Genomic DNA, 24381 nt, shown 5'->3' with positions numbered 1-24381 from the left:
CATACAAGCCTAAACAATGGGGTGCTTCTACCTCCAAAAGCGGAGAGTATAAATCACAGCCATACAGGAAACAGTCTCAATGACTTCCCCCTGCCAGCACCAAGCACTTATCTTCTGGCAGCTCCTTTGGGGGAAAACTAGCACTTTTTTCACAAAATTGGCACATGATCACCCAGGACAAATGGGTCTTAAATATCGTATCTCAAGGCTACAGGTTCCACTTTCACACCCTGCCAAGGCCAAATGGTATGCCAGACCTGCCACGCAATCAATGGGCAGAGGCACAAAAACAAGTTTCGTCCCTCATGGACATGAGAGCCATTAAGCAAGTACCACAGCAAGAACAGGGACAAGGATTTTACTCAAGGCTATTCTTGGTACCCAGAAAGGACAAAGCCTGGAAACCAATACTGGACCTGTCTATCCTAAACACATTCCTGGATATTCCAAAATTCAGAATGTTAACTCTGCAGCAGCTTCTGCCCATGTTGGGCAAGAAGGCTTGGCTTGTGACTTTAGACCTAAAAGAGGCATACCTGCATGTCCCAATCAGACAATCATGCAGAAGATACCTCAGATTTATAGCTGGCTCAATGCACTACCAATTCTCTGCACTGCCCTTTGGCTTATCTACTGCCCCCCAGGGTCTTCACAAAATGCCTGGCACCAGTAATTGCGTTTTGCAGACAAAGAGGAATACAAATATATCCTCACTTGGACGACTGCCTTATTCAAGCAGAGAACAAGGACATCCTACTACAGCATCTGGCGTTTGTAAAAATATTACTAACAGGTCTAGGGTACACAGTAAATGAAAAGAAATCAAAGCTCGTACCCTCTCAAGAGATAATATTTCTGGGTGCAAGCTTAAGTACAACTGCCCATATGGCTTATCTCACACCAGACAAACACAGACAACTGACTACTTATTTCAAAAGGTTGGCAACAAAGACTTAGTTATCTGCAAGAACAGTTCTGCGGGCTTTGGGCTTCATGGCATCCTGTATACTGCTAATTCCTTATGCAAGACTGCATATGAGGAAACTTCAGTGGTATCTGAAAAGTGTTTGGACTCAACATTGCCACAGCCTGGAAACAATAATTACCCTCATTCCCTGCCTGCAACAGGAGTTTCGATGGTGGGCAAAAGCCTGTCACCTCAACACGGGACAGCCATTCACCTTACCCACAGCCAGGCAGACATTGACAACAGATGCATCAGATTATGCCTTTGGGGCACATATGGCAGAAAGATGTATTCAGGGCACATAGTCCGCAAGTCAAATGCATCTACATATCAATCAAAAAGAGATGCTAGCTGTTCAGAATGCCCCGATAGCCTTCAAGGATCAACTTCATCCCGGACAACTACTGATAAAGACAGACAGTACTACAGTCCTGGTACATAAACAAGCAGGGAGGGCACGCATTCCTACCCCCTCTGCAGACTAGCCATGAACTTGTGGGACACAGCACTGACTTACCAAGTACATCTGCAAGCACAATTCCTGCCAGAAAGGATAAATACTCTGGCAGACGAACTAAGCAGAAACCTAATGGATCCCCACGAGTGGAAATTGGATCCACAAGTCTTCAGCATGATAACAAGGAACTGGGGATGCCCGGACATAGATCTGTTTGCCTCCCCTCACAACTGCCAACTACAGAGATTCTGCACAAGGACTTATCACAAGCAAGCATGGAAAGTGGATGCTCTATCTTTCAGCTGGAAAACCTAACAGTATATGCCTTTCCTCCTCTGCCTCTCCTCCCCAAGGTACTCCACAAGGTCAGACAAGAGAGGCCAAAAATGATACTGATTGCCCCAGACTGGCCCTGCCAGCACTGGTACCCAGTCCTAAAGAGCTTGTCTCAATGCCTAGCTTGAACATTACCTCAAATTCCTCACTTATTGACCCAACAAGACAGTCCGATACTGCACATCCAACTCAGGACCTTAAACCTGGCAGCATGGCAGATAATGTAGCCATTCAAGACACACACCTCTCTAAAGCAGTGATGGATTTTATTTTGGAGGCCTAGCACCAGAAAATCTTATGCAGAAAAATGGAAGAGATTCTGTGCTTGGAACCAGGCACTAGGTATTGACACGACTGTTCCAAATATTCCTCAGATTTTGCAATACGCAACTGAGATGCTGGATAAAGGCCTTTCCTTTTCATCAGTTAAAATTCATGCCTCTGCCATTTCAGCTCATTACAATACAGAACCACCTATTTTTTCTCTTCCATTGCTAAGGCAGTACTTCAGATGGGCCAAAAACATAAGACCTCCAAGGAGAGCACCAATACCTGCTTGGGACCTCAACTATGTCTTGGAAAAACTTACACTGCCTCAGTTTGAGCTAGCCTCTGCAGCTGATATAAAATTCTTATCCTGGAAAACAGCTCTGCTCCTAGCAATAACCTCCGCTAGACAAGTCTCAGAGTTACAGGCACTCATGGCTGTGGAACCTTTTATCATTTTCCATCCTGACAGGGTTTCTGTAATGACACACCCTACATTTATGCCTAAGGTAGTATCCAGTGTGACCCTTTAGCAAACTATTCATTTGCCTACCTTTTACCCAAACCCACAGAATAAGGGTGAGAGACTTCTGCATTCTTTGGACATTCACAGGCAGCTACGCTTCTACTTTGGACAGAAACAAAGCTTTCAGAAAGACTGAACAACTTCTAGTGGCATATTCTGCAGGATCACAAGGAAAGCCTACCTCAAAACAGACTATTTCAAAGTGGATAGGCCACTGCATTCGTTTCTGCTATTCACAGCATGGCAAATCAGTGCCTAAGGGCATTAGGCCACATTCAACCAGAGCAGCAGCCACTTCAGCAGCCTTCCTCAGAGGAGTACCAACCAAAGACATCTTAGAGGCTGCAACTTGGAGTTCAGTGCATACTTTTACAAAGCGCTATCACTTACCTCTCTACTCTAAATCCAGGGCAGGCTTTGCCACTGCAGTTCTGCAGGGCCTGATAGCCTCTCCTAATCCTATTTAGCCAGCCTCCCAACCTTAGCTTTGGGATTCAACCCAATTGTAATGACTGCAACAGTGAAACACGAAGAACATAGTACAGTTGTGTACCTACCATAAATGTAGATGTTCGAGTGTATTCACTGTTGCAGTCCAGGTTACCCTCCCACCATCCCCCTTTTCCTTGCTGAGACTTATCTGTTCTTCTCCATTCTATAGAACCTATGTGGTGTATTTGCTTGTACTTGAAGGAAAAGTTGTTTTTTTGTGTATGCATGCTTATTGGCATAATGTAACCTACCCTTTTAGGGGCATCTGACATCTGGGGCAAGAAAAACTGAAGAAAATGGCGTCGGCTGCATCTTTTATACCCCTGGCACACTGACGTCAGGGATGAGGCGACAGCAACCGACGCCGGACCTAGACTTTGGAACTTAGGCCGACTGCGGGTAGCCTGCCAGCAGGATAACCCAATTGTAATGACTGCAACAGTGAATACATTTGAACATCGACATTTATAGTAGGTACACAACTGTACTATTCTTCCCCTTTTCACAATTCTCTGTTATGACTTTATCAACAAATGATTCTTTAGTCCATATGATTTTCTTTTGTTACCCTTTTGCTCTATTGCCATAATTGAGCTTTATTCTAAATGACTATAAACTTTGCATCAATTCCAGTATACAATTTGCACATCATCAGAAGGCAAATTATTGGTTTATAGTTTTTAATATGGCTTACAGATTCACTCTTAAGATGGAGTATCTTTTTTCCTGTTTTAACCAGGTTGGTGTCTATTTGGGATGCAAATATGAGTAACTCTTACTCAGAGCTAAATATTTTTGTGAAGATGTTAATATTTTTAGCCAGAAGTTAGGTACTGTATCTGGGCCTGGGGTTTTCTGTTTAGGAGCTTTTCTTGATTTTTGTTTCAATTTCTCTGGTCGTTACTTCATCCCATTTCATGTCCTGTATGTTTGAACTTTTCACATTTTTAATTTTTCTGTCCGTTATGCATTTCTTGGTGTTGAATTTTAAGCCATAGCTTAAGCACCCTGTCTGTGTTAGATTTTCCTGAAGGGTGTTCTCATCTTTTTGGGGGATTCATTGACTGCTTCCAGTTTACAATCATCTGCTGACTTGGTCAGCCAGAGGCCTTTGATATTGGCTGTGACCTGCGAGAAGTAGATGCCAAAGAGGAGCAGACCCAATACAGAGTCCTGGCCTCTTTGTTTGTGGCCTCACAAATCCTAACCTCTTGTGTCCTGTCCCTGAGGCATCTAGCTGTCCAGTGCGTATTAAAGTGGTTTATGCATACCTCTGTAAGTTTATTGACAGTGCTGTAGTGGAGTATTAGTATCAAATGCTTTAGCCAGATCTAGGTAGGCAGTATGCACTGCTTTCTCCTCATCCATTGCATTGGTGATCTTTTCAAAGAAATCCACCAGACTCTGTAAGCATGACCTTCCTTTGACAGAACCAAACTGGGATGGATCTAGTGTGGATGTCTCCTATGTCCTTGCTGATAATTTCCATGGTAATTCTTTCCATGGCTTTGCAAATAAGAACAGTCAAGACTAATGGGTCTGTAGTTTCTAGGATCTGAAGGTCATCTCTTATGAAGAGGGATGGCTGTCACATTCCTCCATTCTCATGACACAAGGCCTGTGTTAAAAATAATAGTTAAATAGTGACTCCATGGGTCCTGATAGGTCATAATTTAGTCTGTTCAGGAGGCATCCCAGGATGTTATCAGGGCCCATTGAGTGAGCATGGACAGTAATATATGTATTAGTGGAGTGTTTTTAGGCAAGATCTATATTTCGTTTTAAAAAATGATTTTAACTGGCACTTAATTGGTGTCAGTCTAAGGGGGGGGGGGTGTTGATTTTTAGAGTTATAAAATCCAGTGCTGTGGCTGTGTAATTTACTCTGATGAAGTTCTGTATTTGAGGGACGAACGCGATCTGTTTATTTATTGTTTTTAAAATTAAACTATTTGCAATACAGCCAGTGTCTGACAGTGGTTTACCTATTCATTTCAACATTTTTTGGATTGGAATTATTACCACATTCGGTGGTATGGATCGTTGGAGGTAACTGAAGTGTTGGGGTACTGGTGCTTTTATATATGTGTGTTCGTGTCCATCCATCCACAACTCTTTTTTCCCATTTTTACACATGGGGTCGGGGTGTCACTTCAACAGTGACAATCATCTAGAGCCAAAGTTTACACCAATGGGTGGGTTAGCCCTGCTGCTATAGTTGTTCCACACCACACACTCACACCTATGACTAATGTAGTGTCCAATCCCGTTACTGCATGTCTTTAGAATGTGGGAGGAAACAGGACAACCTGGAAGAAACCCATACAGACATAGGGAGGACATGCAGACTCCACACAAAAGACACCCCAGCTGAGAATCAAACCAGAGAACCTGTGCTGCCCTGTTTGTGTGTATGTATATTGTTTTTAATCAGTTATTTGTTGCAAACCGAACTTAATAAACAGTCACAATTTTGTTAATTGACATGCATGTAATAAGTAGCTAAAGAAAAGCAATATTAAACTCATTTGTAGATAACCTCATCTTTTCTCTTCATGTATGACCATATTTCTTTTTCTTGCATTCAGTTTCAAAACCAACCTTTTGTATCTTCCCTTTCTTTTAACGTATATAACCAGTGAATTAATATGCAACTATATTTGTCAAATTCCTTGAAGTCAGTTTGTTTATAAGATATGGATTTAATTTATTCAGATACATTACAGTTTGTTGTTACCTGTTGAGTAATAAAGACTTTCCGTTCTTAAGTATCATTGCTTGGAGAACAGACGTTGTAAGAAATCCAGACTTGCTTTGAACCCTTTATTCCCAAATGTATATTTATCAAGTCCTATCACCTGTTATATTTTATTTGCACTATCTGGTAAGTGTGCTATTTTAGCCTTAAGGATTGCTTCAGTTAGTTCTTTCCATGTGTCCTATTTCCTTATTCGATTCCATATCATATAAAAGTATCTCAACAGCCTTTTCCCATATGTTCAGTACTTATGATGTTATAAATAGCAACACACAATGGTCGAAGTCTGAGCCAGATATAAAAATCCAATGCAACTGTATAGCAATACAGAGAACACACCACGGCCACTAGGGAGCAAAAGCTTATTTTAATGTAAGCACTTTCGTGTCCTACCTGGACACTTCATCAGACATATCAAGAACTCAACACTACACAGTTTGTATATCCACATCATCATTCATTTAAACCAGCCACTGTCTTCTTCATAACATTTAAAAACACAGCATATTTAGATGCAAAATCAAATTTCCCTAATATAATAAACTTCCAAGGCCTATAAAAACCTCCTCTAAAAAGTATGTAAGTATATAAATATTTTTGGACTGAAAATGGATTCAATGTTAGTGTATCATAAAAACGCATACAATATAAACAACTACATTGTGGTTATGTGTCTCAGAACATCAAAAAGCATCAATGAGATTTAATCTCCAAAATGGCCACTAGATGTCACCATTGCCCTAATCTCTTGATTGTAAGTGTATAAATTTCATTATACCATGACCCCCCATTAATATTTCAAAACGTGCATGCTGATTGGCCAGCGTGCACGTTGTAAATCGACTTATACTAATGGAAAAAGGTCCGGTCGCCCGGACTTTTTCCATTAGTATAAGTCTCTTTTAAAACACTGTCTCGCTATGTTAAAAGAGTTTAACATAGCAACACAGGTTTAATAAAAGCAGCGGAGATCTCCGTTGCTTTTTTTTAAATCTGTCTCGCTATGTTAAACTCCTTTAACATAGCGACACAGTGTGTAAAAAGCAACAGAGATCTTGCTTTCTCCGTTGCTTTTTTTTTTTTAAACCTGTCTCGCTATGTTAAATGGGTTTAACATAGCGAGACAGCTTTAAAATAAGCAATGGAGATCTCCGTTGCTTATTTTAAAGCTGTCTCGCTATGTTAAACCCATTTAACATAGCGAAACAGTAAAAAGCAACAGAGATCTTGCTTTCTCCGTTGCTTTTGGCCACAGCTCTGATGTACTGCGTAGGCATGCGCAGTACATCAGAACTGCCACGGATACCAGACAGCTGTGGAAGGGCAGCAAAGAGGCATTATACAATGCCATTATTTAAGAAAAGTAATTATTTCTTTTCTTAAATAATGTCATAGTATAATAGCAATAACCCACTTCTGGGTGTGGGTAATGCGGGATTTACCCACGGTTGTCTTTGTTTGGTCCCTCGGGACCAAACCACGCCAACCGTGGGTAAATCCCACATTACCCACACCCAGGCGTGGGTTATTGCTATATTCAGTCATAAATAGCTACAAACATGCATCATTCTTGCATGAATATATCTTACAATGATTTACATAAAAAAATATATGTATATAAAAACGTGAAAACATGAAAAAAAAATGTGTGTGTGATGAGCATAAGAAAAAATGCTTACGTTTGTTTATAAGATATGGATTTAATTTATTCACATACATTACACTTTGTTGTTAACTGTTCAATAATAGACTTTCAGTTCTTAAATATCACTGCTTGGAGAATAAACATGTTGTAAGAAATACAGACTTGCTTTGAACCCTTTATTCCCAGATGTGTATTTATCAAGTCCTATCACCTGTATGTTGTTTGCACCATCAGGTAAGTGCGTTATTTTAGCCTTAAGGATTGCTTCATTTAGTTCTTTCCATGTGTCCTATTTCCTTATTCAATTCCATGTCATACGAAAGTATCTTAATAGCCTTTTTCCCACATGTTCAGCACTTATGTTATGCCCAGCACTAATTATTTTATTGTACTAGGGTAAACTACCATTGATATAATGTTTTCAGGGAAGTTAATGAGATCACGAGAATTTATTATCTGTATGCTTATTATGATTTTTTTCCAGTTTGTTACGTCTGTAACTTAACTCAGCTCATTAAGTTCTGCTTAAGCTCTAAATACCTCTTATAGTTGGTTTGTATGATAGCAATCTGCTGTAGATGTTTCCTTCCTTAGATTTTTCTCTTGGCTCCTCAGCCATACTTTTTGTACTGTTGACTAGATTTGCAAGTGTTGCCACCATTCAGTTCTCCCTTGTGCTACTTCAGATACTTTATTATAAGGATGAAATCCACCTCTGTCTTACATCTGCCCAGTCTTTAAAGGGGAAAATTCCCATACTAGCTCATTCCTTCCAGTGTATAGGCATGTTATTTGTTTCATACTCCTTTGAAACCCATAGTTTTCTGCACTTTCGCCCTACACCTTTGTTTTTTTTCTGGCACCATATTTTCTCAAACCAGACTTTTAACCCCTTTGAGTCTTGTATTTTGGATTCATTTGTATTTAAATTTCTGTTTGCACAGTAATGTATGTTCCATACCTTCATGTAATATAGGCCTTTCATTGGACCTTCCCCTGCAATATTGTCACCCTACTGTTGCAACCACATACTCTGAAAGGTTTTGTGTACTTAACCTTTCATTTTTTTTGCAGATAGCTTCCTTTTAGTTGTTTTTTGTACTTTAGAATCCAAAGTCTGTCAACATAGATGGTTTTTTAAACATAACATAACAAGGACTAGTTGTTCAAGGTACCTTGACAGTCAAATGAAATTTTTAAGCAGGGAAGACATCCTAATAAAATTTCCCTTTCTTGATTAAATATTTAATCCTTGCCATCTTCTACTGTTTTCCATTAATTTTTTTTAGTATTGGTTTGGTTTAGCATTCTTATCCTTCATATCTTGTAATTTATAAGTCATATTTATACCTAGAGATTTAATTTTTTTTACTGCCTGAATGAGTTATAATTGTTAATACTGGACAGCATTTTCACATGCTTTGTTTAAAAGAAATAGAAGTATATTCCCCAGATTAAGATTCAGAATGGAAGGATCATTGAAAAGATTTAATGAACGTGTATCTCACACCAGTCTGTGAGGATGTGTATCCCAAAGAATTGAGTCGTCCACAAACCATGTTGACTGACTAGACCTAATCCTTGTCTGTTCCACATTGTACTTCAAATATTGTCTGACCAGCAGAATCCTTGCCTTGTACCTCCTCTAATTAGTATAGGAGCAGATGTTTTACTGCTTGATGATACACAACCTTAAGAGAAGCTGTATAGTATTTGAAAGTTTTTAATACATCTTTCAGGAAAAAAAAAATTTAAGATTTGTCAGACACAGTCCCACCTGGCAGTGATGGATGCCTTTTTGAAAGTATAAGCACAAAGCTGTCATAAGAATCTTCATAGTAGAGGCGTATATATTTTTTTAATATTTAGCCATAGTCTAAGTCCAAACCTCCTCACCTGCATTGTACAAAACCTTCTAGCTTATCCTATGTTAACTTGTAGATTACTTTGCTGTTTTTTGGTGCTAAACTTTTTACATGTGTCTTTATTTTCATCTGTAGTAAATAGATTTGTCTGTTAATACTGTGGTCCTTTCTGTCCTTCCTTTTCCCCTTCTAATATATAAAAATTAAGTTTGCAGTGAGAAAGTTTTAATTGTAACAACTTTTTCATTCTGCTCCTTTATAGAATCTGGACACTCTGCGTTGTCCTTTTTAAAGATTTTATAGAATTTCACTGTGGTATCATCAGGCCATGGTGTATTTATTGTCTTTCTCTTTGATTGCTGTTAGTGCCTCATTAATCTCCTTTCCCAAATATTCTGTTTCATTTAAATTCATTAATTCTATCTGTAACTTGGCTAAATCTAATCAATTTCATTGTCTATCAAGCTAAGTAAACTTTTTTTTTGAGAATTTCTTTACATGTGCCTTCATGTTTATCTTCACATCCTCCATTTTAAGGGCTGTTACAAGCAGTTTAACCTTATTAGCCAAGAATTTTGGTGATTTAATTACCTCTGCCCAATAAAAATTGTGAATATCTCTCCCATTTATTATGTATTTCCTGAAAGTGACCTGTCATATTGGATATGTGTAAAGGCAATTTAACATATTTAACGTACAAAAAAGTGTGTGTGGGGGGGGGTCAAGGAAACGAGCAAATTGTCAAGCAATGTTAATACACATTTTATGTTGTAAATATGCATGCCTGTATATTATAATGCATTGCTTGATTTAATCTAATAACTCCATGTAGCAGTTTTGCCCAAGGAAGAGCTTTTATCTCATGCAGCTATAATTCATTAACTTCTAGTCCAGAAAGCAGGTTCTTTTGTACTGAAGCAACCCAACGCTCTGCATGTACAGAAATGCACGGCCAAACCATTGACAATAAAAAACACCAATGGCCAGCATGAGGAGTATATCAAGCACTTATAAAATCAGGTATTATTTACATGAAATACTTTATTCAGACCGGTTTCGGCTAACCAGCCTTCTTCAGTGAAAACGCATTACATAATAGATGCATGATGTAACCTTATATACACACCCCCAACCAATAACAAACATGGTCCAACCTAAAAATTACAAGTACATTGAATATGTGTATAAAACAATCAGTGTAAGTTATAAATATACATCAATAATACACATATATATATATATATATATATATATGTAGATAAAATATATGAAAAAGTTATTTCACACGGATATAATCATACAAACTTCATATATATATATATATATATATATATATATATATATATATATATATATATAGATACACACAAAAAATGTGATGTATATAAATATATACAAATAAATTGAACAAAATAGACAACCATACAATGGTCTATGGTATCCTTTATAAGTGGTCACAGAGTCCTGGGGAAAATAGCGCTCCTAAATTAATGATCCAATACTTTTCTTTATGGTTAAGAATCGTGTGCCAGCCTTGTTGGTTACTCCTGTCACCAATAATTCTATCTATTACCATAAATCTGAAATCAGCATTGGCATGTTTGATAGTGTGTCTATAAAGGGCATTCGTCTCCCTTTTATTTCGGATATCACTTCTGTGCTCAGACATCCTAATTCTCAATGAGCGAGAAGTTTGGCCCACATAAAAAGGGGAACATTTACATGTGGCCAAATATACTATCCAGCTGCTAGAACAATTGCCAAAGACCCTGATATCATACACCCTGCTGGTGTTTGCACTAGTGAATTGTTTCAATTTGCTCAGAAATTGGCATGACCCACAATGTCCACAAGGGAACATTCCCAATAATTGATCTCCTGACATGGTCAATTGTTTGTATACTGCTCCACCACTCTTCTTATGCTTAAAGTGCGAAAATTGAGCACCTAAAGTTCTCCCACGTCTATAGGAGAATTGGCATCTGGGGCCCAAACATTCCCTAAGTTGGTCATTGGCCATGAATATATTCCTGTGGGTGTCTAGCACTTTTCTAATGAAGTTATTATTACGTCCATAGGTTGTCACAAACCTAAGGTTTTGACCCGCTTGTGTTGGCCTCCGCTGTTTGTACTCCCCAGTGTGTCCCTATCCCGAGCAGAACTCCAATCACTGGCAAGTGTAATATCGGACTCCCTGTATCCTCTATCTAGAAACCTGTTACACAAATCCTGTCTGGCATGTTCATACTCCCATGTAGATGAGCTGATTCTTTTAATGCGCATAAATTGTGACTTTGGAATATTGCGGATGGTGTGGCAGGGATGCATACTAGATGCATGGAGCAGGCTGTTATATTGTGGATATTTACGAAACGTCTTGGTACTAAGAGTGTGATCATCGTTCCTATACACAGTTACATCTAACAAGTTAATACTGTCATGATGTGAGAGTGAATTCAATACCCCACAAATTGTCGTTAAGATACTCCAAAAATTCCTGCAAATATGTTCCATCTGCCCGCCACACCATCCAGCAGTCATCCAAATATCTGCACCAGATATCAATTTCCACTTGGTAGATGTTATGAAGGGGATCATAAATCATACATTCCTCAAAGTAAGCCATAAACAGATCCGCATATACGGGGGTAAAAGAAGCCCCCATAGCAGTGCCGTGTAGCTGCCAATAACATTCATCCTGGAAATAAGACATTTTTGTTCAAGACATGTTCTGCCATACATACCAGTAGAGTATTGAAGCCAGGGGGGGATATAAGGCAGCATGCTCTAACCCAAAAATGCATTGCTTGTAAACCACCCCAATGGGGGGAATACTAGTATATAATGCCTTTACATCCAGGGTGCACATCATCCATCCATGCTCTAATTGTGTGCCTGATATGATTTTAAGAAATTGTGTAGTATCCTGAATCCTAGCTCTGACTGAAGCCAATAATGGTTTTAAATACTTAGTCAGGAATACCAACAGGGGTTCAGTCAGAGAACCAATATCCGACACAATAGGTCTGCCTGGAGGCTGGGTGAGTGATTTATGAATTTTAGGTAGTAGATGTAATATTTGTTTTTGCGGATCAACTACGGTGAGATGGTTTTGGGTGGAACTGTTGATAATACCTTCCTCCATTGCCTGATTAAGAAACTTATCGATCTCTCTCTTGAATACGGGGGTTGGGTCTATAGACATTAGCATATAGCATCTTGAATTGGATAGTTGTCCCCTACCCTCATTTAGATAGTAACCCATATTCATGACAACCACAGCCCCTCCTTTGTCAGCAGGTAAGTTAACTATGGTGTGGTTGTTTTTGAGTTGTTCCAAGGCAACTGCTTCCTCTGAGGAAAGGTTATGACTCAAAATGCATGATTCTCTATGTGGGAAGTGAAGATCCCTCAGTACCACTTGTAGGAAGATTTGTGAAACCTGAATTCATCAGATCTTTGAGAGTTATCTCGTTCATTGAGAATTAGGATGTCTGAGCACAGAAGTGATATCCGAAATAAAAGGGAGACGAATGCCCTTTATAGACACACTATCAAACATGCCAATGCTGATTTCAGATTTATGGTAATAGATAGAATTATTGGTGACAGGAGTAACCAACAAGGCTGGCACACGATTCTTAACCATAAAGAAAAGTATTGGATCATTAATTTAGGAGCGCTATTTTCCCCAGGACTCTATGACCACTTATAAAGGATACCACAGACCATTGCATGGTTGTCTATTTTGTTCTATATATTTGTATATATTTATATACATCGCATTTTTTTGTGTGTATGTACATATGAAGTTGTTTGTATGATTATATACGTGTGAAATAACTTTTTCATATATTTTGTTATCTATATATGTACATGTATTATTGATGTATGTTTATAACTTACATTGATTGTTTTATATACATATTCAATGTACTTGTAATTTTTGGGTTGGACCATGTTTGTTATTGGTTGGGGGTGTGTGTACATATAGTTACATCATGCATCTATTATGTAATGCTATTTCACTGAAGAAGGCTGGTTAGCTGAAACCGGTCTGAATAAAGTATTTCATGTAAATAATACTTGATTTTTATGTTATAAGTGCTTGATGTACTTTTCATGCTGGCCATTGGTGTTTTTTCTTTTGTACTGAATTCTATAGGTATAATCATGCATTTATGTGAGAAAAATAATTTAATATCGTGGAGAAGCAACAGCAGAAGAAAAATAAAATGGAAAAGTTCAGATCATTACTGCCATTATGGCAGAAATGTTCACCAAGCATGCAGTAACAAATTATGCATGTCACTCATTTTGAGATGCTAAGCAGCTATAACTAGATAAGCTGCAGAGTGAATATAGTAGAAAAAAAGGAAAAATGTATATATGTTGAGCTCTGAGAAGAGGTGCCAGGCTGGGTGTTTGGGTGAAAAGGCTTGACCCTCACTTCCAGCAGAGACTAAGAGAAGCCAGTGTCTTCAACTTGGCGGAATGAATGGACCATTTGAGCATGGAAGGAGAGAGGCTTGATAGTCAGAATGGGTGTTGGGCCAAAAAAAAAAAAGAAAGAAATATAAAACTGTTACGGACTACCATGCAGAATCTTTGTGCCACACTTTAATTCCCCTTATCTTTTAGTTTAAAACAGGTCCCCAAGAAGCAGATCTTCCTGTAGAACTTTTGAGTTGTACAGAACATCAGACAGAATTGCCTCATTTGGCACTGTGAACAGTATTGTTGGATGCAGACAGCTTAGGCAGCACTGCATCAGTACTCCTCATGTGGGAGGCCACTTGTATTGTGTTTACTGTAGGTGTGAGTACCAGTACCAGTCACCGTTGACTTCTAGGCTTGGTTTCAGGCAATTGAATCTTAAAGCTGTTTGTGTTCTGCCCAACAAAATGCTCTGTTAGTGGATTAGGCAGTATCCGTAGAGTTTCCAGAAGCGAATCAGATTCTGGTTCTAAAGGGAGTTTTGGGTTCTTTTCATCCTCAGGAGAAAGTGGAAGAATGTATTATTCTCCATTTTTTGTTCCTGTGGGTAAAGGAGGGTTTTGCCACATCATAGATTGCAGCAAACATGTATATCACACTCCAAATGGTGACACACTAGTGGAGTGCTGTCTTGCATTTACTGCAGTGGAGCTCCAGAATTGTACTGCTGTACACAATGGACTTTCAGCTTGATGGTATTTGGAGTATGCACAAAAAGTTGCTTAGTTTCATTCTAGATGGACTTCTTTTTCAGAATAAAATATTATCACCTTGTCTGTCATTTGACCTGATTGTTTGCCAAGGTACAGACTGCTGTGTCATAGTATTACAGGTGCTGGAACATCTTGTGTTCTTTTACTTGGACAGATGGTTTCTTCTGGCTCCAACATATGGCACTTTATCAGTGAATCTTTGTGTTCTTCCATGATTGCAGGCCTTGTGGAGACGCCTTAAACTGGTAGATGTCTTCTTTTGTGTCAGCAGACTGTAACTGTTGTCAGAGTGGAGATGAATACTTTTCTTCACCTGTTATTTCTGGTTTCGGAGAGGTTACAAGAAGTAATAGACTTTGCATTCCTGTTGAAGAAGCGCAAGTGAGTAGCACGTCACAGCTGGCTTTTTTTTTGGGGGGGGGTCCTCAGTGTGGTCATGTTAGTTTCTTTCTTCCTTAGGTTCTGAAGAAGTCTTATGACGAAAGCGCTTGACCGTTTTTTATCTTGAGTATATTTATTGTGCCTTTGTGACTTTTGTACTGTGTATTCTCACACAATAAATGTTGGTTTCTACATTTTGGTCATAGGATTATTAGCTACAAGAGTGGTATATTTTGTTTTATTGGTGGCGTTTTACCACTCCAACACCATTCTTTATTTTCTGGTCATGTTAGTTTGCACTCCTGCAGATGTTAGTATTTCATTGGACAGTGAAGTGCCACCAACTGCAGAGTCATTGTGGTTGTGGACCTTTTGCTTCTGCTTTCAGAATCATGTCAGTGGTCTTTAGAGGAGGACATTGCTCACCATTAGTACTTTGGGGTCATACCTTTTGCAGCTAAACCCACTGCAGAATGTGATGACCGATACTTTGCCATTTGTTTGGGCTTCACCGTTCTATAGAGGAAGTTACAGCCCCAAAGGTTGATGAGATTTCACACTCGAGGGAACTGGACGTAAAATAGCTTAAGCTAGTGTTGGAGTTTTGTCACTTTTCAATCACTGGAAAGTGAGGTGAGACTAGAGTCTGTCCTCCAACAGTCGGCGAGTTCACAGTGTGATGCTTGATTAAACAGGGTGGTACTCCCTTTGCATGAGGTGATGTGGGGCTAGTAATAGAACATGCAGTGGGAAATTCCTGTTAGTTTTTTTCACTTTCCAAATATGGGGGAGGGGGGGTGAAATTGCTGGCATACTCTTTCAGATCCAGTTTGTCATTTTCTGGAGATGGTGATACAGGATGTATTTTTGTAACCCAGTTCATTAGGAATGGGGAACTTCAGATATTGACCAATCCATCACAGTGGAGTAGGCAGTCTTCTCCATTATCTTCATGGTTCATTAGTGGAAAGGGAAGTTGGTGGTGGACAGATTTCTGCGTTCACTGTCAAAGGAGATTTTTTTTATGCTTTCCTTTCTGATTCCACATATTTTAACAAAGTTCATAGGAAAAAAGACCCAGTCATAGCCTTGTTCTTAGGTGACTGAGAAGGGTGTGGATTCAGATGCTCAGGATGGTGCAGTGGTGCAGCGGTAGCCTCACACAAGAGGTTCTCCGGTTCAATTCTCGGCTAGGGTGCCTTCTGTGCAGAGTCTGCATGTCCTCCTTGCTTTCATGTGGGTTTCCTCCAGGTGCTCCGGATTCCTCCCACATTACAAAGGCATGTGTCTGGAGTGTTTCTCCCCGGGCCTCCGCTGAAAATTGGCTTCATTCCAAGTTGGACTTTCCTGGTAAATAAGTGTTAAATAAAATAAAATGTCTCTGACAACATGGGGTCATTTCTCATTACAAAACAATGTACCCTACTCCCTGTGTTGGTGAGATTACTGTCTTTTTCCTTACGGACCTCATATTAGAAGACCTGTTGATTGAAAATAGAATAAGTGGTGATATGTATAATTTTCTGAAGGTAGAGTTTCCCATCATCAGCACTATAGTAGGAATCCCCAAGGTGCATAAAGATGTCCAGGACCCCCCATTTAGACCCATAATATCTGGGAGTGCGTCGAAAACCTTCGCTTTTGGGAAAGTAATAGACAAATGGCTTAAACCCCTATACAAAAATATTCCCCATGTTGTTATAGATTCATGGAATTTTTTGAGTAGACTACAACCTGAGATAGCCAAAGGAGCAGAATGGTTAATAACAATTGATGTTGTTGATTTATTTTCTAGCATCCCAAAATCTGAAGGAATGGCTAGATTTGAAGAAAGTATAAAAAATAAAGGTGATATATCTTGGGAGAAAACCCTGTTAATACTTGAATTTATGGACATTGTACTATCATATAATTACATTATGTTTGAGGGGGAATATTTTAGACAAAAGAAGGGGGTGGCGATGGGCGCTGCCTGCACCCCTATTTTTGCCAACTTGTTTCTTTTGGATTGGGAGGAAGAGTTTATATTCAAGTCTAAATGGTATGGGTATATGGGATGTTACCTGCGTTTCCTGGATGACATTTTTGTTGTTTGGAAAGGAAATTTGAAAGATTTGGATGATTTTAAAATATATTTGAATTCTTGTCGTGAATATTTAAAGTTCACTTTTTGTGTAGATAAAGAATCCATATCTTACTTGGACACTAAAATAACATTGGATGAAGGGAAATTCAGGTCAAACATATATAGGAAGGATACTTTTAGTAATTCTTACCTTCAATTCAGCAGTAGCCACCCAATGACACAAAAAAGAAATATTATAAAGGGTCAGTGTATACGGGCGGCTAGGATGACATCTGACATTAAGGACCTCGATAGTGAACTGGATAAGATTGGAAAGTACTTCAGCAATAGAGGATACCCTGCCCATTTGATAGCTGATGTTACCACCTATGTTAAGAGTGAATGGGGGAAAAAATATAAACCGCTGTTGGGAAGCAAAATTGTGAATAAAAATAATGGCCCCGATAAGAAAGATATTGTAAAGACTGATGATGAAAAATATAGCAGTGGTGAGATTAGGGATATTGTGCAGAAGTACTGGAACATTATGAAAGTGGACAGTAAAATTTCCACAATAGTTGGGGACAAACCAGAGTTTGTATATAGAAACGGAATGAACATGAAAAAATTATTGGAAATAAAAAACAGGACCCTGAATGGGTATGGAATGGGAACACAGAAATGTGGGTCCTGTAATCAGTGTCCATACATCATAAATCTTTCAACCATCACACTTCAGGACATTAATGAGACTAAGGTGAATTTTATAAAAGGTAACTGTAGATCCAAGCACCTGGTGTATTTAGCTAAGTGTAGTACATGCCCAAGTTTTTATGTGGGCAAAACAACCAAGTGCTTGAGAAATAGGATATACGATCATGAGTACAGTATTAAAAAAGGGGATGAGAGGAATGCCCTTTGGAAACACCTTAATGCTAACAAAGGATGTTCTGGGTTTTTATTTGGTATATTAGAATTGGTTAAGTGCAATCCTAGGGGTGGGGATATTAGAAAGGTAGTGAGTGAAAAGGAAGCCAGATGGCAAATAAGGTTGAATGCATCTGTCCCCCCAGGTATAAATGAGTACCTATCCATTAGACCTATTCTAGAAGTAAATAGGAATAGATAGGTACATGAAATAAGCATTGTTATGTCATAATGGATAGTATTAGGACTGTATATTAGTTTTAGATTATTATTAATAATTGTTATTAATGTTTATATGAATTTTAAAATATTTTAACATATGGTATAGAAATGAGTTTTTAAAAATCTAAAGTACATTTAGTATAAGAATATATGGGGAAGTATGCACTAGCACTTTAAATTACTGATGGGATTAAAGCATGTGACATATTTTTTGTATATTTAAAGAAGCTGTGGAGTAGCACATATTGTTCTGATGAAGTCTAGCAATAGATGAAAGCGCTCAACCTTTGGATTTTACCAATAAACAGTTTTGGAAAAAGAAGATCTTAGCATATTTTGGTGCTGGTGTATCCCTGCTTGTTGCTGTTTGGAACTGTATTTCATCTGCGGTTACTGTCTTCTTCTCGTAGCATACTTTTTGCAGAGCATTAGTTTGTTCTTATCAGAGAGTTGCACTGGTGTGTGTATACATACATACATACATATATGTATGTACACACAGACACTACTGCCTTACTCAGTCTGTGTTACCCTAACTTGGTTGTTGTACAGATTTGACTTATGGAATCATTACCCTGTAAACAAGGCACATGTTTCAAGTATGCAGCACTGCACATCATGACCTTGTGAACGGCTGGATTCTGGTCCGGCTGTGGCTGGTCAAGCAGTTTTTTAAAGGAAAACTCAAACTGATTTTTTTTTTCACACCTTGACATCTTTTCATTGTCAATGCATCAAAATTATGTATGTTTCTCTTGTTTAATTTTAGTGTCCTATATCTCAAACGGCCATCATAGAAGCTGTTGTACTTGCACAATTTTTTTAAGTCTTATTGTCTTTCTCCCAGAATACAGTTTGGGTCTTTATAATATTACAATGACCTAGATATCATAAATTATTTTTTCCCTCCATTTAGCACAGTGATAGTGGTACGAGTCATTTCCTTCTTAGTTGTTTCACAATTCTTGATGGTCATTATCCTATACCCACAGGATCTCTAAACTGCAGGCTATGACTTACAGAGAGCCCTGTTTCGTCTTTAAGGAAAATTGTTGCTCCTGAAGAAAAATCACATTTCTGGACTCTACTTTAAGCCAGAAATTCATCTCTGTTTTCTTTTTGGAGGCAGAATCCTGTGGTGAAATAGCCCTTCATACCCTTGGTATGCACTTTCAGCTTGTAAGTTCAATGAATATGGCACAAGAGTTCAGAAGAACAGACCATTCAATTGTCTTAGTTTCTGTGCTTAAAGAGGGGCAAGTTGTGGCACAGCAGTCCACATCTAACAGTTTAATAATTGTACTGCACCAGGTAGCTGACTGCAATTTGGAAGAGTCTACTATAAAATAAGCCACTGACAGTAGTGTTATGGCTGCTTCCAGAACCTGTTACAAGAGTATTATTCTGCAGCTTGCTGGTTCCCAGTTTCAGTAAACATTATTGCCTGAACCTTCATTCTAGGTGTCATCCCCGTTTGTTACACTTTGGTGGCTCAGGAGTCTTTGTCTACAGGTCTGCTTTCCTGGGAGTTTTAATTTGTAGCAGTTGGGATTCTTCCTAATAGCTTTTCGCTATGCTTAAGAATTGTTGTTGATCTTAGGATATTGGAAGTGGAGATCTTAACAGTTACCCATGGCAAAGGACCTTCTCGCAGACCTATACATGTGATGAGTGAATTTCTGTTAATTAACTGGTATTTACATTTATTTTGCAGTATTGTTGATGTATTCAGGATAAAATTGTACTTCTGTCACTCATTTCATTTCATTATGAAACAATCACTTTTGCTTGTGCTTTGCTTAGCGTGTTCAGATTGTACAGCCAGGTAACTATTATATGTGTGAAATACTCAGCTGTTTTCAGAGTCTTGTGGTAGGAGGGCAGGCTGGAGCATGATATGTAAAAATTCTGTTGATATTCTTAGAGAATTGCATCAATATTTTGTTTTTAATGTGGCTTGCATCATTCAGAGATGCCTTGTTTTGTTATGTTCTTGCAGAAGATGTAATAGCTACTTAGCATCTACATGAGTAATATGTAGCTACTTACATGTGTGCATATTCATTTGTTTTGCTAAACTTTTAGAAGTTCATCCTTTGCTGGGAGTAAAAGGAGATGGCAAGTCCAAGAAGAAACCAGGTGGCCGTCCAAAAGGAACTAAAGGTAAAGAGAAAGATTCTCCCTTTAAATCGAAACTCTACAAAGGGGATAAAGTTTTACCTGCAGAAGAAGCAGTGAAGGGTAAAACGCAGGGAGAGCTGGGAAGGATCCCAACAGGTAAGCACCAAGCGTGATCATTAGCAGCTTGCTTTCGGACCCATGCTTTCCACCAACTCTGGCTTAATTTGCTGTCTTGGTATGCTTACTGGGAATCTTTCCCAAACTGAAAGAATGGGGTGCTTTGGCTCGCTGGGTGCTTTGCTGTTGCCAAGGATAAGAAAATGGGATGTGTTGCAGGACATGCCATTCAGAAAACGAAAATGTTCATTTAACACTGAAAGAAATGTTTAATGTGATATGAAAACCAGCATATCATCTAATTACTGGAATGTTTCTTCTGATTAGTGGAAGAGTAGTAAGGCGCTTATCTCGGTGTTGATAGAGACGGCCTAAAACTTGCTATGCAATACTTTTTATGTTTGTTTATTTTTATGTGGTCAGTGTACTTTCAGAAGTATGCTGAAGTTCAGCCCAAGCCCAAAATGCCCCCTATGCTGGTAATTGTATTGTTTTCTTTTTATGGCAGATGTTGGCGTGAAAGGCTTCTCTAAAATCATAATGGACTAGAATTGTGCATAAGAAGTTGTAAAAACTACTGTGATAGTCTGTTTTGGCAGAAATCACTTTTCAATGGAGGTGTCAGGGGGAAAAGCTTCACAAAATACAGGATAGTAAAAAAACTCAAAGTACAAAATAGTATGAAAAGATTTATAAAAATGCAGTAGAATCATTTTTTGTACTTTAGGAATACAGTAGACAAAATAATAGGGTACAAGGGATTACATTAGAAAGTAAAATAGTGTACTGGAAAAAGCAAAATTTACAAAGCAAAAATAGCGACATTACAAAATATATTCACAAAGAAGACAAACGATAACTTTGTAAGATTGAAACATATAATGTTGGCTCTGGCACTGTGAAGGAGAGAAGAGTTGAGTAGTCTTTGGAATAAGAAGAAAATGTAAAATGGAATGCAAAGCAATCAGTGGTATTAAAAGTGGAAGGTAAGGTAGTAGGTGGTCAAGGAAGAGACTGATTTGGTGTGAGCGAAGTGAACAAGGATATGAGAATGATATAGAGAGCAAGAGGAAGTGCGTGAAAACAAACGGGAAATTAAAAGAATTATGAAGAAAGTGAACAGAGGAACCTCAGCAGATTGGCTTTGCAAAACATTAAATGTCATTACTTAGTAGCTAGCCAAGTGTAAATTTTAATGCACATAATTTGGATTAATTGCAGCTTGAGGGATTTAATGTTCTCAGCTTTTTGAGAGCCAGCAGAATGGAGTTTAACATTTAGGAAACATAGGAAGAGTACACGAGGTGCTGTTCAGTTTAGGAAGTAGTAATGGTAGTAGTTTGTCTTTCAAGTGAAGCGTTCTACTTGGTGAATAATGTTTGGGAATATTACTTAAGAGGGCATTTTTCCGGATTGTGATGACAAAAAGAAAAACTTAGAAAGCATGACAGTTCTGTCCAGTACAGCTGTTTAAGTGCCAAACAGATTGTTTAACAAATTAACAATTAAATTAACAAATGTTTAAGTAAATTACCAGCAAATTTTGCTATAATGTCATAGCATTGCTCGTGTAGTTTTATGTAGGTAGCTTGTAAGTTAATCAGCGTGGGATTTGCATAGAGAAGAGTTGGGAGTAAAAAGGTCAAAGCAGTGTTGTTTTTTAAGCTGTGCCATTCAGTTTAGATTTAACAGTGTAGAGGATGTAGAGCTTTTTTTTTTCTGCTTCTTTTATATGGTAGTTAAAGTTCATATTGTTGTCAGTAATGACCACTGGAAGTTCACTATGTGTAAAGGAGTTTGATTTTGGTGCCATTAGAAGCTATAGCAAAAAGTATTTTCTGTTCATAGAGTTGCTTTGGGTGAATAGAATTGGACTTTTAAAGGTTTAGCAGTAATTGTGAATTACAGAGTCATGATTCAGTGGAATAAAGTCTTTAAAATGTGCTTGTGCCCACACACACACAAAAACACAAAAAATGCTTTTTTTTCTCAAGGGGTAAGCATCTCCATACTAGCTTCTCAGTTAGACAACCAAGGAGAAAGGGCAGCATCAAAGTGAAAAAAAAAATCTTTGTGCTTCCTGTTTGCAGCATTCTTAGCACAGGCATCCTTCTCTGCTGGTGCTTAAGTCACATAAGCCACTAACTGAACTGGAATTACCAGGGCTTTTTTCTACTATTCCACAGCACTGGCAGAATAGCGCTTCTTCAAAACATGTGAATATAGTCTGTACTACACTGAAATACATGCATCGACTTACTGGCAACTTGCACAAGTAATACAGTGCTGTGTAGTACTGTGAAAAATAAAATAAGAAAACCTGCTGTAACATGATTAGTCTGTATCGCTACACCTTCCAGTGTTTTTGTTTCTTAACATGTTATTGATCTGAAGCTGTAATTACTACTGTTTGTTAAAACATATTCTCTGCTGTAACTGAAGCTTAATTTAAGGCACAAAAGATTATTGCTTCAATACAGGGAAAGAGGAGTAGCTCTTCAGTGGACAGGTAGGCCATCTGCCCTTGATGTCCGAGCCCCACGTTGAGGGGGAGACCCAGATCATTTTAGAAATAGCTGGTACGATGAAATCAAATTTGTGTTGGCTAGCTTTTTTCTCCTTGGAGGGGACACCAGGGACCATGTAAAGAAATGTAAGTGTCAGATGTCCAGTGCATTACCTACAGCTGTTTTGCTAACCAACATCATTGGATTTTGCTCCTGTACTAGGATTCATAACCAGCCACCACAAAAGTCTTGACTTTCAGCACTAAGCCTATCTCTTATGAAAGTCCTTGCTTCACGACCCTAGTACTTTGTTCTCTGATAATTCTGAACACCCACACAATGTAAAGGTCTGTACCTTCCACCTGGATGACCTCTGACATAAGTACTCATTGGAGGGAAGACAGGATTGGGAATAGAGGATAGTACATAAAAATAAGTAGCATTTAAAAAATAGTACTGTAATAGCGCTGTACCAGTAAATGAACCAAACTGAAAGGACAGCAGTCCACTAAAGAGTAAAGATTTAAGACTTTCTGAGCTGACAGTGGAGGTGGTGAACCCTTAAGGCTAGCATTCCAAGTGATATTCCTGTCTTGTTTGGTACCATTACTTCTGATATCTCATTTTTGTTTTTCTCTGTATGAATGCATTGATTTGTTTTATATCCATCCATCCTCACCCCCTTTTTGCTGTTTTGCACATGAGGTTGGGGTGTCACTTTCAACTGTGACAGTCATCTCAAACCAAGGTTTATACCACTGAGTGGCTAGCCCTGCCGCTTTATATCTGCAGCAGAAATTCATTGTACTGTGCCTATAGACACTTGCTGTACATAGGTTAAGTGTGGACGAGTGCATACTTCTCTCTCTTTCCCTGTAGTGCTGTATGTGCAGTTTGTATTTAGTTTTAAGGCAGTCATGATCATTCTTTTTTGTAGCAAAAAAAAAAAAAAAACGAAAATGCTAAGAATACATTTCCTACTGCCAAATGCACATTCACCTTGTACCAGAGTTTAAAGACTTTGTCTGGGCTGCCTTTTAAGAATATCCTTTACTGTTTCATTGTTAAAAAGTGACTCTTGTATCATTAAGACTAACAATAACTTGGTTTTAGATTTCTAAAATAATATTTCCAGTTTTGTCAGATTGTTTTTCTGACTACTATATGTGATCAGCAATAGACTTCAGTTTTGAGGAGAGCTTGCTGTATGGAAGATCAAAGGATCCTTTTTTTTTTTTTTTTTTTTTTTTTTTTTTTTTTATGATGATGATGATGATTGGGGATGTTCAAAGATGTTACAGGAGCCTGGCTGGATTTCAAAGGCCTGGTCAAGAATGACCTGTGCACATTTTATAGGCATGTAGGAGGAGTTTAGAGAGTCTGGGTTTTGAGGAGAGGATAAAGAATGGGATTAACTCCAGATACTTGAAATCTGAAAACTTGGTTGTGAAAACCAAATGGGAGAACAAGCAGAAATCTGGAGAAACTGGACATTCATCAAGGAGAAATTAAAGATGA

At 38.4% G+C, this 24381-nt stretch overlaps 1 protein-coding gene across 1 annotated transcript in view; it reads left to right on the top strand.

Moving 5' to 3' along the window:
* Nucleotides 1–24381, top strand: part of RBBP5 (RB binding protein 5, histone lysine methyltransferase complex subunit) — a gene marked incomplete in the record, with an annotated part of 565698 nt that overhangs the window by 331195 nt on the left and 210122 nt on the right. Inside the window, 1 exon segment of the mRNA XM_044076800.1 lies at nt 20204–20395. Coding sequence (XP_043932735.1) covers nt 20204–20395 — 192 coding nt within the window.

This window comes from Protopterus annectens, chromosome 7.part0, assembly GCF_019279795.1.
Source record: "Protopterus annectens isolate FY-2018-M chromosome 7.part0, PAN1.0, whole genome shotgun sequence".
Classification (NCBI taxonomy): Eukaryota; Metazoa; Chordata; order Ceratodontiformes; family Protopteridae; genus Protopterus; species Protopterus annectens.
Note: the sequence above shows the minus strand (reverse complement) of the source record. Positions and strands in the feature narration are given on the sequence as shown.